This window comes from Bubalus kerabau, chromosome 11 (genome assembly GCF_029407905.1).
Source record: "Bubalus kerabau isolate K-KA32 ecotype Philippines breed swamp buffalo chromosome 11, PCC_UOA_SB_1v2, whole genome shotgun sequence".
In the NCBI taxonomy this organism is placed as follows: Eukaryota; Metazoa; Chordata; class Mammalia; order Artiodactyla; family Bovidae; genus Bubalus; species Bubalus kerabau.
In genome coordinates, this window is record NC_073634.1 from 5,680,052 (window position 1) to 5,693,871 (window position 13,820).

General features: G+C 49.2%; 1 protein-coding gene across 1 annotated transcript in view; it reads left to right on the forward strand.

Moving 5' to 3' along the window:
- The first annotated feature begins 281 nt into the window (after window positions 1-281).
- The window catches only part of FER1L5 (fer-1 like family member 5), a 54,866-nt gene continuing 41,327 nt past the window's right edge, over window positions 282-13,820 (forward strand). The window contains exons 1-11 of the mRNA XM_055539266.1: window positions 282-366; window positions 1,417-1,469; window positions 2,051-2,142; window positions 2,835-2,943; window positions 5,308-5,362; window positions 5,776-5,885; window positions 7,187-7,315; window positions 9,057-9,119; window positions 9,862-9,912; window positions 12,965-12,995; window positions 13,538-13,653. Coding sequence (XP_055395241.1) covers window positions 282-366; window positions 1,417-1,469; window positions 2,051-2,142; window positions 2,835-2,943; window positions 5,308-5,362; window positions 5,776-5,885; window positions 7,187-7,315; window positions 9,057-9,119; window positions 9,862-9,912; window positions 12,965-12,995; window positions 13,538-13,653 — 894 coding nt within the window. The remainder of the gene's footprint in view (window positions 367-1,416; window positions 1,470-2,050; window positions 2,143-2,834; window positions 2,944-5,307; window positions 5,363-5,775; window positions 5,886-7,186; window positions 7,316-9,056; window positions 9,120-9,861; window positions 9,913-12,964; window positions 12,996-13,537; window positions 13,654-13,820) is intronic.

Genomic DNA, 13,820 nt, shown 5'->3' on the forward strand with positions numbered 1-13,820 from the left:
AGAGAAAAGAAAATGGGAAGGGGAAATGAAACTTAGTCAAGTTGTTTTGTTTCTACAGCCCTGGTCACCTGAAGCCACTGGCTTCATCATGCCCTGACTTCTTCGTCTTTCCATTTTCTTCATTCCTCTCCAGAATCAAGAACCACTGGCCTTTGTGACATCACCTCTGTTGCTAAGCAACAGACCTTACTCACTCTATAAGCCCTAGGAGAAGCCCCGGACCAAGGTGCTCCTTGCAGGAAGTTTTGCCTGAGAAGGACATTGAGAAGTAGGTGGGGAAGATGCTGCGGCTTATCATGCAGTCGGCCAAGATTAGCCCACCCCTAAGCCCCCCACCCAGACCCTGCGTGTCCGTGTACTTCAGAGGTAAGAGCCAGGACCCCCAAGAGGCAACGTGTCCAGTGCAAACTAGACCCATTGGTGCCCTACTATGTAAAAGATGCCATGTGACCAAAAGGCGAGATAGACATCATCCGGGTCTTTCAAATTTATCATCCTTATTGCTACGATTTCTCTTAGTATGACTTCTCTGCCTTCATTTTTTCCAGTGAATGGCTACATGTCCAACTCTTTGCAACCCCATTAACTGTAGGCTACCAAGCTCTTCTGTCCATGGAATTCTCCAGGCACGAATACTGGAGTGGGTTACCATGCCCTCACACACATATTTGTTTCTTGGGAAGAATCTCAGATTTACCAATTTAGGGGTTCTTTGCAGGGCTATGGACTGTTCTTTGTTAAAGATGTTTCTGGAGAAGACAAATTGTAGTGGATAAAGACCTTTCAACCCATTAGAGATGTTTTAGGATGTCTCAGGGTACGCTGGCTTTACCGTTGGTTGTTACTCAACGGTAACAACAGAACCCTTAAATCCCGGTGTCTTAACACAGCAGAAGTTCACCTCTTGCTTACAACCAAGTCTAACGTTGATGGTACAGATCAGGCAGCAATCCTGAATGACTCCTCCAAACAGTAGATTGGGGACTAGCTGCTTGTTGCTGGTGGCTGCAGAGTCACCAGGCATCGCTCTGCCCGCAGACAGTGGACACGGGAGTGGGGAGGGGAATGGACACTCTCGTGGGAAGCTTCAGGAGCCAATCCAGGCAGCAGTTAAGTATCGCTCCCACTCTCCATTAGCCAGAACGAGTTACCCCGCCCCACCCTGGTGCGAGATGACTGGGAACTGTGTACCCAGGAGGAAAATGAACACATAAATCTGTCACATGGGGGTGATGTCACTCTTAACAAAATGTGAGAAATTTAGAAAACTTCTAAGTTAGAAAGAATCAGTGCCACATCACATCTGCCAATGTAGACTGGATGTTTTCTTAGAGAGTCTGACCTCTCTTTGCTCACTCGAACCTAGACTTTGAAACATATCCTATCGCATATGCTGGCCCCTTGGTGTCTTTTCAGATGTCAAGAGGACAACTCGTGAGGTGGAGGGCAATCACCCCGTGTGGAATGAGGTAAAACACATCAGGGCAAGCCCAGATGAGACCATGACAAGCCCAGCATTCAGGCTGAGTCCAGACTGACTATGCTCAGAAGTCTAGGGAGGAGACAGGGGCCTCATCAGCCTTCCCATGGCTGGAGCATCTTGCCCTGTGAGCAGCCTCTGTGCTGAGAAGGCTGTGTGGGGTCTCAGGGCCACTGAAACCACAGCTGCTCAGAGCTCTTGGCCTTCCTCCCTCACCCTAGGGAGGGACTCAGCTTGTCCAACCAGCCATCCTGATGTTTCCAGAGACAGGGCTCCTGCAGGATCCCCTCTCATCTCCCATCCATCCTCATCCCACCACCTGATTCCCAAGCCCCTTAACTACTAACAAGCCCCCAGTACTGCAGCTAAGCTCTAGGAGCTCAGGGAGGATGCCCAGCTCCTGGGTGAAGGTAACAAATGCCTCCTCTTAGGAAACTGGACTTGAGGGAGAGTCCTCAGTTCAAGAGAAACACAGCGCCAGACCTTCACCTGCATCTTTTCTCGTTTCCTAGAAGGATGGGAAGGGGGCGGGGTAGAGGGAGGGTACTGACTTCTCCATGGCTCCCCCAGACACTCATCTGGCACCTCTGGAACCACCCGCTGCAGAAGGACTCTTTCCTGCAAATCACCCTTCGAGACATGGGCTCAGTGAAGAAGGAAAGGTAAGGCTCCCCCAGAGAGAGGCAGGAGGAGCCTGATTCTCTGACCAAATCTACAGCAAATGCTGTGTCTCCAGTCTCTAACCCATAACTCACTCAGATGCAAAGACTAGAACCCACTCTAGACAGCTAATACCAAAAAAAAAAGGTATCAAGACTAGGATTATAGATAGACAGATCAAACAGAATTAGGAAAGTGGGGACTCAGGAGCTTTCTGTCTCTTTTGAAGACACAAGATATCAAACCTGTTTCTTTCTGCCCAACACTGGTTTCTCATCACAGCCCCATTCTAGTGCCCTACTGAGACTGAGCTATGGCATCCCAGGTCAAAATTCCTAGGACAGAGAATTTGATTGGCCCAGTTTGGTCAGATGCCCACGTCCTGGTCCAATCAGCTGTTCCTTAGCACAGGTCCTGTTCCAGAGGAGCGTGGGAGCAGAGCTTCTGGAAAGGGGCTGAGCACAGCACGGCAGAGCCAGTAACTAGGGTGCCCCCTGGCAAGGAAGCCCCCAAGCCAGTTCCCAGAGAGTTGAGAGTCCTGCGCCCTCTTGTGGGTGCTCCGCATCACCGCATCCTTCCTTCTGTCTGGACAGCACAGCCTCAAGGAGGGAAAAGACATCCCGGGGTAAAGCTATGCCTGAGACTGAGAAGGACACCTGGCTCAGGATCTCACACCTGCTCCCTGTCTCCCCAGGTTCATTGGCATGGCCACAGTACTGCTCAAGCCCTTGGTGAAAAAACCAAGAAAGATCCTTTTTGTGAATGACCTAACCCTGCTCAACCATTCCATGATGCCCACAGAGGTGGGTCGGGCCCCAGGGAGGGTGGCTGAAGGAGTGGGGACAGCTGATGAAGCTGGGTCATGCACTGCAGCAGTGTCTCAGTGTCCCCCCAACCCAGAGAACATTTTCTACCCTGGGGGACCCCATCACACTTGTCATCATCTCCCCAAGTTCCATGACACTCTCCATGTACCGACTCACCCCTCTACCCTTCATCCACCCATTGAGATCAGTATTCAGCCAGTTGTCTGCAGGTGTCAGCAACCGTGCTAGGTCTGGGATACAAACGTGAACGAAGCCCACATCTGTTGTCACTCACATGGCAAGCGCTCCAGCACATGTGTACTGGGGTCTGTAAAGCTACTTCACTGAGGTCAGGAGGGAAGGAATGATTTCACTTGAGAGAACATGAAAGGCTTTACAGAGGAGGTGATGAAGACCAACCAGATGAGAATAAGCAAAGGCGATTTATTCAGAGCTTGCTATTAATATATAACAAGGGGCTTCCCTGGTGGCTCAGTGGTAAAGAATCTGCCTACAATGGAGGAGACACGGATTCGATCCCTGGGTCAGGAAGATCCCCTAGAGAAAGAAATGGCAATCCGCTCCAGTATTCTTGCCTGGGAAATCCCATGGACAGAGGAGCCTGGTGGGCTACAGTCCATGGGGTCGCAAAAGAGTCGGACGTCTTTGCGGCTAAACAACAACAGCAGATATAACAAGGGAGTCAGCACTTGGATTTGACAGAGACACAAAGGCAGGCAGAGGAGTGAGAAAACTCAGTGGTAGAAAAAAGGGAAGACTTCAGGTATGTCCTGATGGGAGGCTGTTGATGTGAGGGGAGCTGTAAGTGGACCAACTAGAAGCTGAGCACCCTATGTGATTGCTTAGGGGTATATATTTGGCTTTCTCCCGTTGGCCCTGAGCTAAAAGTGGGAACAAAATTAAAGGATTCGTCGGTTATTAATCAAGTCCTGGCTGTTTGTCGCTAGAGCTGGTGGTCTGACTTTCTGTAGGTCCGACTCACAGCAAACTGACTTCCTGGGCTGGTTACTGGAAGTATCAGGTTCGTGTCCTGAGCTGATTGCTACAGAGTGTAGGTCAGAGTTCCACTTTTATAGATGAAAAAAAATTTTTATGTGGTTTTATTTATTTATTTTTGGCTGTTCTGGGTCTTGGTTGCTGTGCAGGCTTTTTTCTACTTTTTCTCAACTAGAGAGTAGCAAGGGCTACTACTTGCAGCGTGAAGGCTGCTCATTGCCATGGCTTCTGTGGTTGCAGAGCACCAGCTCTAGGGCACTGGCATTTCAGTAGTTGCTGCTCCCGGGCTCTGGAGCACAGGCTCAATAGCTGCGGCGCACGGGCTTCGTTGCTTCTCGGCATGTGGGATCTTCCTGGACCAGGGGTCAAACCTGTGTCTCCTGCATTGGCAGGAGGATTCTTAACCACTGGGCCGCCAGGGAAGCCCTATAGATGGTTTTTAAGGAGACCCGTGGTGGCTCAGATGGTAAAGAATCCGCCTGAAATTCAGGAGACAGAAGTTCAGTCCCTGGGTTGGGAAGATCCCCTGGAAGTGGGCATGGCAACCCACTCCAATATTCTTGCCTGGAAAATCCCCATGCACAGGTGAGCCTGGTGGGCTATAGTCCATGTGGTCGCAAAGAGTCGGACATGATGGAGCGACTAAGCACAGCAGCACATGAGTTTGCCCAACAGATAGGAAAGAAAGACAGCCCCTGGCAGGAATATAAGGTGCTTGTGTGGAGGCTGGAGGGACAAAAGGCAGCCAGCGTGTTCAGGGGGGTGGGCTGCCTGCACTGGGGGAGGGGCGGAGAGGGCCTGAGTGTGGGAGAGAGGAGATTGGGCAGCGGCCAGGGGCCGGAAGGGAAGGGCCTTGCGGGATTTACGAGGATATGCTGTGACTTTACTCTGATAGCTTAGGGCCCTTAGGGTGTTCAGGGGTCAATTCTGACGATGGCTGAACAGTGAGGGCGCTTGGAGGCAGGAGGTCAATTGGGTGTTTGCTGGAGTTCCCACAGGCGTCATGAGATGCTGGGCTAGGAGTTTAGCATCAGTGGTTCCAGACTGGCCCCAAGTCACCTCTCTCTGCTCCCCACCCTGCGGCATTCTGTTCTGTCACCACCACTGCCGCACGCCTCCTCTGTCCTTCAGCCCCGTCCGCAGTGACCCATTGCTCTCTCCCCATCGGTTCATGACCTCCCTCCACCGCAGACTGCACAGTCCCCCCGGTGGGGCCCTGTGCCGTGGTCAGCATCGCTCGGCCCAGGATGGCTGGGTGTGCGTCCTGCCACGACGGGCCAGGTTGCAGCGCCGTAATCTTGCCGACGACTGCAGGGCCTTACAGCTCCTGCCTTTGCCTTGCAGTGCGCCGTCACCTTACAGGCAGCCCTTGTGACCTACAAGGATATCGAGAAGACCGGTATGTACTTTCACGGGGCTGAGCCCTGCCCTTCTCCAACCATAGCTGGATGGGCTCTTGGGGATCTTGGAGACCCAAGCCTTGAGGCCTATAGGATTGTGAGCTCTCCGGACACCTCCCCAGTATGTCTACTTGTCACCGTAGACATAAGACTCAGCCTCCAACGGGCTGCAGAAGGAGGCAAGGATGACCGTTCCCCAGAGCGTGCCCCGCCCATGTACAGTAGGCCAGGGGTACCGAGGGTAGGTGGGGACCATGGAGGGTTCTGGGAGGACATGCGCCCTTACCAGGGCCTCTTGGCTGTGATTTTAGTTAGCACTGGGGACACTGGGGACAGAACGATGAAAGGGGGGACATGCCCCCAAGTATCCTGCTCTCCCCCCATGAGAGCCCACCCTGGGCTGTTTCCCCAGGCGATGAAGACCTCCTGGCCATAACAGCTCAAGAGGCGGCCAAGCAGAAGCTGATGTTTCCCAGCGCCACAGTGCACAAGGCTCTGTCCCCAAAGCCTCAGCACTTCCAGGTGAGGCCCTTCACTGAGTCTCAGGAGAGCAGAAGAAGTACAGATCATAGATTCAACTGCAGAGAAGTTTAAATGTTCAGTGCCTACCAACACAGCATTGTAAAGCAACTATTCTCCAACAAACACTGAAAAAATAAAATAAATTAATACCATTATGGTAAAAAAAAAAAAGCAAACCATAACCTGAATGATTATTTTTTTAATTTATTGAAACATGTTTTATGTACCAGAATATGGTGTTTCTTGGTAAATATTCTGTGCACACTTAAGAATAATTTGCATTCTGCCACTGTTGGATCAAATAGTCTATAAATGTCCATCAGATCAAGTTGATTGATTGTTGTTGTTCTTTAGTCTCTAAGTCATGTCCAATTCTTTTGCGACTCCATGGACTGTAGCCCACCAGCCTCCTCTGTCCATGGGATTCTCCAGGCAAGGATACTGGAGTGGGTTGCCATTTCCTTCTCCAGGGGATCTTCCCGACCCAGGGATGGAACCCAGTCTCCTGCCTTGGCTGGTGGGTTCTTTACCGCTGAGCCACTGGGGAAGCCAGTTGATTGATAGTGCTATTCAAATGTACTATACCATGATGATTTTCTGCCTACCTGTTGTATCAATGGAGAGAAGAGTTTTTGTTTCTTTCTCTTTATACTTCTATCAGTTTTTGCTTCATATATTGTGAAGATCTGTTGTCAGGGTATAAACAAAAATGTTTATAATCTTTATATGTCATCATTAACTGGTCCTTTTATCACAATGAAATAAACTTCCTTATCTCTGGTAAAAAATGAATAATTAAATAAAAATAAATAAAGTGTTCAGTTCTGTAAAAAGATCACAAGTATAAAAGACAATATACTGGACTTCCCTGGTGGTCTAGTGGCTGAGACTCCGCACTCCCAGTGCAGGGGCCCCAGGTTCAATCCCTGGTCAGGGAACTAGACCCACATGCTGCAACTAAGGATCCCACATGCCATAACTGAGACTTGGTGTGGTCAAATCAATATTTAAAACAAGCAAAACGGAACAACAGCAACTGAGAAATGTTCGACCCTATTCTGTAACAAGTCCCTCCCACTCAGTAAACCCTGTGTGCACCCAAAGTGAAAAGGCAAAGTGGAGGTGACAGTTCCCATAGGAAGAAACAGAGGGAACCAGAGCCTTCTCAGGGCTTTGGGGCCCCTTTCTATCGGCAGTAGATGCTTCTTACCAGAACATATTGTTCTTTCAGAGAAGAGTCCCCCTTGACAAATAGGAGCCTGGACCCCCAAAGTCAGTTTCCCCTGGTCTCTCCCCTGCAGGTCCGAGTGCAGGTGTTTGAAGCCCGGCAGCTGATGGGCAACGACATCAAGCCAGTGGTGAAGGTGGTCATCGGAGGCCACCAGCACCACTCACGGATCAAGATGGGGAACAACCCTTTCTTCAATGAGGTGGGTGGCCCATGCCCTTCAGAGCTGAATGGGGCACTTGGGTCATAGGGGCCGGCCGAGGGCTAGGCATTTCCTGCTGGTGGACGGCGAGCTTGCTCCCCGACTCTGCTGCTTTCATTTGTTTGTCCCACAAAACTGGGCACAGATGGTCAAACACCATGGAGAGCATAGCACGTGGACACATAGGTGATGACGATGGGGCAAGACTGCAGTGGACAGGGATGTGAGGGACAGAGATCTGGGGAGACAGGAATCTGGGGGGGCAGGGCCTGGGGGATAAAGATCTGGGAGGGCCGCTGATGCAACCAGAAAGTGCAGGCCCCATGTAGAAGTGATAGCAATCCGGCCCCATCACTTCACAGCAAATCGAAGGGGAAAAAGTGGAAGCAGTGACAGACTTTCTTTTCTTGGGCTCCAAAATCACTGTTGATGGTGACTACAGCCATGAAATTAAAAGACACTTGTTCCTTGGAAGAAGAGCTGTGACAAACCTAGACAAATTCAATGTCTCTGTATTAAAAAGCAGAGGCATCACTTTGCTGACAAAGGTTTGCATAGCTGAAAGCTATGGTTTTTCTAGTAGTCAGGTATGGATATGAGAGTTGGACCATAAAGAAAGCTGAGTGCTGAAGAATTGATGCTTTCAAACTATGGCGCTGGAGAAGACTCTCAAGAATCCTTTGGACTGCAAGAGGATCAAACCAGTCAATCCTAAAGGACATCAGTCCTGAATATTCATTGGAAGGACTGATGCTGAAGCTGAAGCTCCCAATACTTTGGCCACCTGATGCGAAGGACTGACTCATTAGAAAAGACTTCAATGCTAGGAAAGATTGAAAGCAGGAGGATGAGTTTGAGCAAGCTCTGGGAGTTGTTGAAGGACAGGGAAGCCTGGTGTGCTGCTGTCCATGGGGTCACAAAGAGCCGGACACGACTGAGCGACTGAACAACAACAATGCTGACTTTGCCGCCGCTGGGGCCTCCCATCCTGGCATCATGACGGATGCAATAAGAACTCCATAAATAGGCACTGAATTAATTTGTGACTAGACCACCAAAGAAAAAAAGAGAAGCACAGTGGGGGCAGGGAACAGAGGGTGGAGAGGACTCAGAAAAGTCTCCTGAAACCTTGAAGGAAGAGTCTACCAAGGAAAGAGGGACAAGATGGAGAAAGATAATTCAGGAAAAAGGAATTGTGTTCTCAGAGACCTGGAAGGAAGAAACAGTAGGGCTGGTTGGCAAAACTAGACATGGGTGGAGCTGGGACGGGGGGGTGGCCGTAGGTAAGCCTGCAAAATGTGCTGGGGCCTCATCTTGGATGGGACTTGAGAGCCATGGAGGGACTCAAGTAGGAGAGTGACAGGGCCAGGCCTGCTCTGGGGGGAGGAGGTTCTGGCTGCACCAGGGAGTGGGGGTGTGGTGGACAGAAAGGGCCATCTAGAAAGAGGAGGACATTTTCATCACCGTCCCAGGGCAGTTTGATGGGCTCTGAGCTGTTCCCAGGCCCTCCAGGGATCCCCTACACCACCCTTTTCTGGATAAAACATCCTTTAGGACCTGGTGGGCCTCTGCTTCTGCAAGCAGAGCACGCTGGTGGTAAGGAGCTGAAGGTCACCGGAATGGGCAAACGAAGGCAGAAGTCTCTTAGTTGGAGGCTTCAGGCTTGCTCAGTCCCTGGGGGACGTGAAGGAGACATGTTTCCTACTCCCACCCCCACCCCCTTCCATTCTCTCTACTTCAGATCTTCTTTCAGAATTTTTATGAGGCTCCTATGAAGTTCTTCGATGAGATTATCTTAATCCAGGTGAGGAGCCAGGCAAGACGGGTTCACTTTTCTTGTCCCATCTCAATTCTGAAAAGTTCTTCACTCCCCTCCAGCCCCATCTGTAGAGATAGAGTCACACAGGATGGTCTTTCTGACCCCAAGGCAGCATCTCTGCCACCTTCTTCACCCTAGCAGCCAGACGCCCGCCCGATCCATCCATCCATCCATCCATTTATTCGTTCATTCAATGAATGTTATGAAATGCCAACTGATAGGCCCTGAGCTTAGCTCCAAGGTGAACAAAGCAACCCTTTCCCATGTACCAGGATTTTCATGCCACCAAAGGACCCCTCAAACGTCCCTTCCAAATGAGACGTTCCATTCTCCGACCCCAGGGAGCCCAGTAACAATGAGGAACTTGTATTTATCAAATGCCTCCTATGTGTCCAGCACAGGGCTAGTGAGAGCAAGGCTTCTCCCTTGAAGAGTTCTTAGGAAACAGCCAAGACAGGATGCAGAGGAGAAAGCTGAGAGCAAGTTTGCTTTGTGGAGACCAAGGGAATTGACCTCTTGGATCAATTTCCTCATCCTGAAAGTGGGACTAAAAATCTGAGCTTCTCAGGGCTCCTCTGAGAATTAAATGAGAAACACTACTTGGAAGTGTCAGTCATTAGGAAGTTGAGTCAGTCCTGGAGAGCCCAGATGTACCCTGCCGATCCCTCCCATGGGGTTCGGGAAATCAGGGTTGTAAATAACAAATCTTTCTGGGAACTCCCTGCAGGTGATGAATTCCTCAGTGATGAGATTCAACGCAGAGATCGGGAGATTCCAAGTGAGCACTGGATGGAGGAGGAGGTTTGGTGAAATAGTTACAGAGACCCACCCAGGGCTACTTGCTCCAGGCTAGGGAAAAGGACTTGGATTTTCATGCAGGAAGATCCAGCTGTGGATCCACCTACCCACTGGATGATTTAGACAAGTTATTCGGAGCCTCTACTTGCTCATCTGTAAAATGGGGATAATAACATACCCACAGGATTTTTGTGAGGATTAAAGTATGTAACATTTATGAGAATGCTGGGTTCCACCTTGATTCCCCCACACTTTGAATATTTATGGACACAGCTCACATCTCTGTCTCCTGAAAATGGAAACAGAGGATCCAAAAGGTCAACCAGTTGTTGGAAAACCTGGAGAAAGACTGCCCCTGAGGACAGAGTGAAAAGATTTGCTTTGGGAAAGATCCAGGTTGAGAAATGAGGAACGTTCACTCAATCATGAAGGGCTAACCAAAAGGTAGGGTTGCCAGGTTAAATCCAGGAGGCCCTGGAAATTTTTAATCTTAAACAACAGGTACTTTTTAAATGTAAGTATGTCCCCAGTATTTCATGGCTCTTCATGAAATATTGCTGGGGACCTATGTTTACTAAAAAAAAGGTCATTATTTATCTATATTCCTAATTTAAACTGGCATCTGTATTTTTATTTACTAAATCTGGCAACTCTTGGGAAAGGGCCCTACCCTTGGGAAAGGCAAATTTAGGACAAGTCAAAGGAAGGTTTCTTTCTCACAACTTGTAATAAGCATGTGAGTGTTCATAACCTGCCCCTCCCCCAACTAACTCTCAAAGAAGCAGCACAGGCCTAGGAATTAAGAGATTCTGGAATGGTTGGGGATCTCTGAGTTGGGCAGATCTCCTGGAGTAGAAAATGGCAACCCATTCCAGTACTCTTGCCTGGAGAATCCCATGAACAACAGAGCCTGGTAGGCTACAGCCCATGGGGTTGCAGAGAGTCTGACATGACTGATTTAAAATTGATGGCCCGAAACTGCAATTGCTTTGTATCAACCTAAATATTTTGAATCAAATCTCAGACATATCATTTTACTTTAAAATATTTCATTACCTATTTCAAAAACATACAGACCTTATTAAGCATAATTAAATATAATGACAACATCTAAACACCTTTATAATTCCTGGCTAGCACTAAATATCTAGTCAGTGTTCAAATATCCCTAATTGTGTCATGAATTCCTTCTACAGTTCATTCAAATCAGGATCCAAACCGAGTGCGCATATTGCAGTTGATCAAAATGTATTTTTAGGTGTATTTTATTCAGTTGGTCCTGCACCCTAGTTTTCTTTGCATTTCTTTTTCTTTTTTTCATATTTATTTATTCAGCTGCCTTAGGTCTCAGTTTTGGCACTCAGGATGTTCATTGTGTCGTGCAAGCACTTTCAGAGTAGCTTGCAGACTCTGTCGTGATATGAGGGCTCAGTAATTGTGGCTCATGGGCTTGGTTGCCCCACAGCACATGGGATCTTTGTTCCCCCACGAGGGACCGAACCTGTGTTCCCTGTATGGTAAGGTGGATTCTTAAGCACTGGACCACTAGGGAAGTCTGGCCATTTATTTCTTGAAGCAACTGGATAGTTTGTTCCGCAGAGTTTTCCCTCAGTCTGGATTTTGCTGACTGTGCCTCCAGCGGCTCACATCTCAGGATCCTCCGCCCAGGTGCTTGCTGTCTGAGGCTGGATCAGACTTAGGCCAATTATTCGTCAAGATGATGTCACCGACAGGCACAGAATGACTGCCGGTCTCTTTCTTTGTTGTTAACAGCTATTGATGATCACTGCCTAGATCTATTGCCCATTAGAGGTGAATAGGTTTTGTTTTGGTTTGTTTTCTTCCAGCTTTATTGAGTGGAGAAGGCAATGGCACCCCACTCCAGTACTCTTGCCTGGAGAATCCCATGGACGGAGGAGCCTGGTGGGCTGCAGTCCATGGGGTCGCTAAGAGTCGGACACGACTGAGCAACTTCACTTTCACTTTTCACTTTCATGCATTGGAGAAGGAAATGGCAACCCACTCCAATGTTCTTGCCTGGAGAATCCTAGGGACGGGGGAGCCTGGTGGGCTGCCGTCTCTGGGGTCGCACAGAGTCGGACATGACTGAAGTGACTTAGCAGCAGCAGCAGCTTTATTGAGATATAATTGACATACAATGATATATAAGCATTTTAAATGTATAATTTGATACATTTTCAAATGTGTATTTGAAACCATTATCACAATCAAGATGATGAGCATAGAGACTTCCCTGGCGGTCCACTGGTTAAGACTCTGCACTTCCACCGCAGGGAACACAGGTTAGATCCCTAGTTGGAGAGCTAGGATTCCACATGCTTCAAAAAACCAAAACCAAAACTGAAGCAGTGTTGTTACAAATTCAATAAAGACCTTAAAAATGGTCCACATCAAAACAAGCAAACAGAACACCTATCTCCAGGGAAAGAGGAAAACCCACAGTCTGTTGGCCAGCTCCTCAGTCGTCCTCTTCCCCAGGGTGGGATAAACACCTTCCTCCACAGGCGTAGGGAAGGACAAGGCTGTGTTTGTCAGCGTGCTGGTGGTGGTCAGGGTCCTTTCAACCCAAACCTCCTTACTTACTAGTTGTAAGACTTTGGGCTCTTGGCTCAAACTCAACATTTGCCTCTGTAGAGTGGAGATTACAGTGGGCCAACTTCCAGGTTGCTGTAAAGATGAAAGGAGCCAGGGCGGGACAAGCCCATGAGAGCCGACTCATTGGAAAAGACCCTGATGCTGGGAAAGACTGAGGGCAAGAGGAGAAGGGGGCGGCAGAGGATGAGATGGTTAGATAGCTTCACTGCCTCAATGGACATGAGTTTGAGCAAACTTCGGGAGATAGTGAAGGACCCGGAAGCCTGGCGTGCTGCAGTTCATGGGGTCACAAACTGTCAGACACAACTTAGCAATGTGACAACAGCAAAGTACATGAATTGTCATCAAGCTGGTTGGTTATTACAAATCTTGGCTGGAGATCCTAACTAGTCCTTTCTCTACTCCTGTGTTTTCAGACAGATATTGGGTTCATCTACAACTGTCCAGGTAGGTAACCACTGTTGGAAATGTGAGTGTCTTCTGAGAAAAAGCAGTCAGGTGCTGAAATCACCTCAAAATTCCTGTGTATTCAACATGGTGGGGGGGAGAGGGTGTGAGTTATTTTCTGTACTTGACAACATTTGACTGTACTTCATGGCTTTTGCTTAATGATACTGTACTTTTATGGCTTCCCCAATGGTTCATCGGGTAAAGAATCCGCCTGCCAATGCAGGAGATGCAGGTTTGATCCCTGGGTTGGGAAGATTCCCTGGAGTAGGAAATGGCTTCCCACTCCAGTATTCTTGCCTGGAAAATCACATGGACAGAGGAGCCTGGCAGGCTACAGTCCATGGCATTGCAAAGAGTTGGACACGACTGAATAACTAAGCACAAAGAAGTGAGTCCCATTTCCCTCTGCCCCTGGGTGGAAACCAGAATATATGAGACACTTTTCCACACACCTGCCCCCACTACAGAAGCAAAGACTGGTTCCAGGGGAGACGGGGGGAACTGGAGGCTGGTCTCCCACGGGCTCCCTGCCTCTCCAGGTCACACACTCCTGAGGAAATGGCTTGGCCTCTGCCAGCCAAACGAACGCAACAGTGGTGTGAGAGGCTACCTGAAAGTCACCATCTGTGCCCTCGGTGTGGGAGACCAGGCACCGGTGAGGCTGCCCCCCACACCTCAGGAGCACTTGTTAGCCCGGCTGCTTCCGTGGGTGACCACCCCCAGCCCGCAAGCAGCCACCGCTCTTCACAGGCTTTCCCTGTTCACTGTGTCGCTTCCAGGCTGCCCATCCCCACCCCAACCAACCAGCCGAATCTGGTGGCC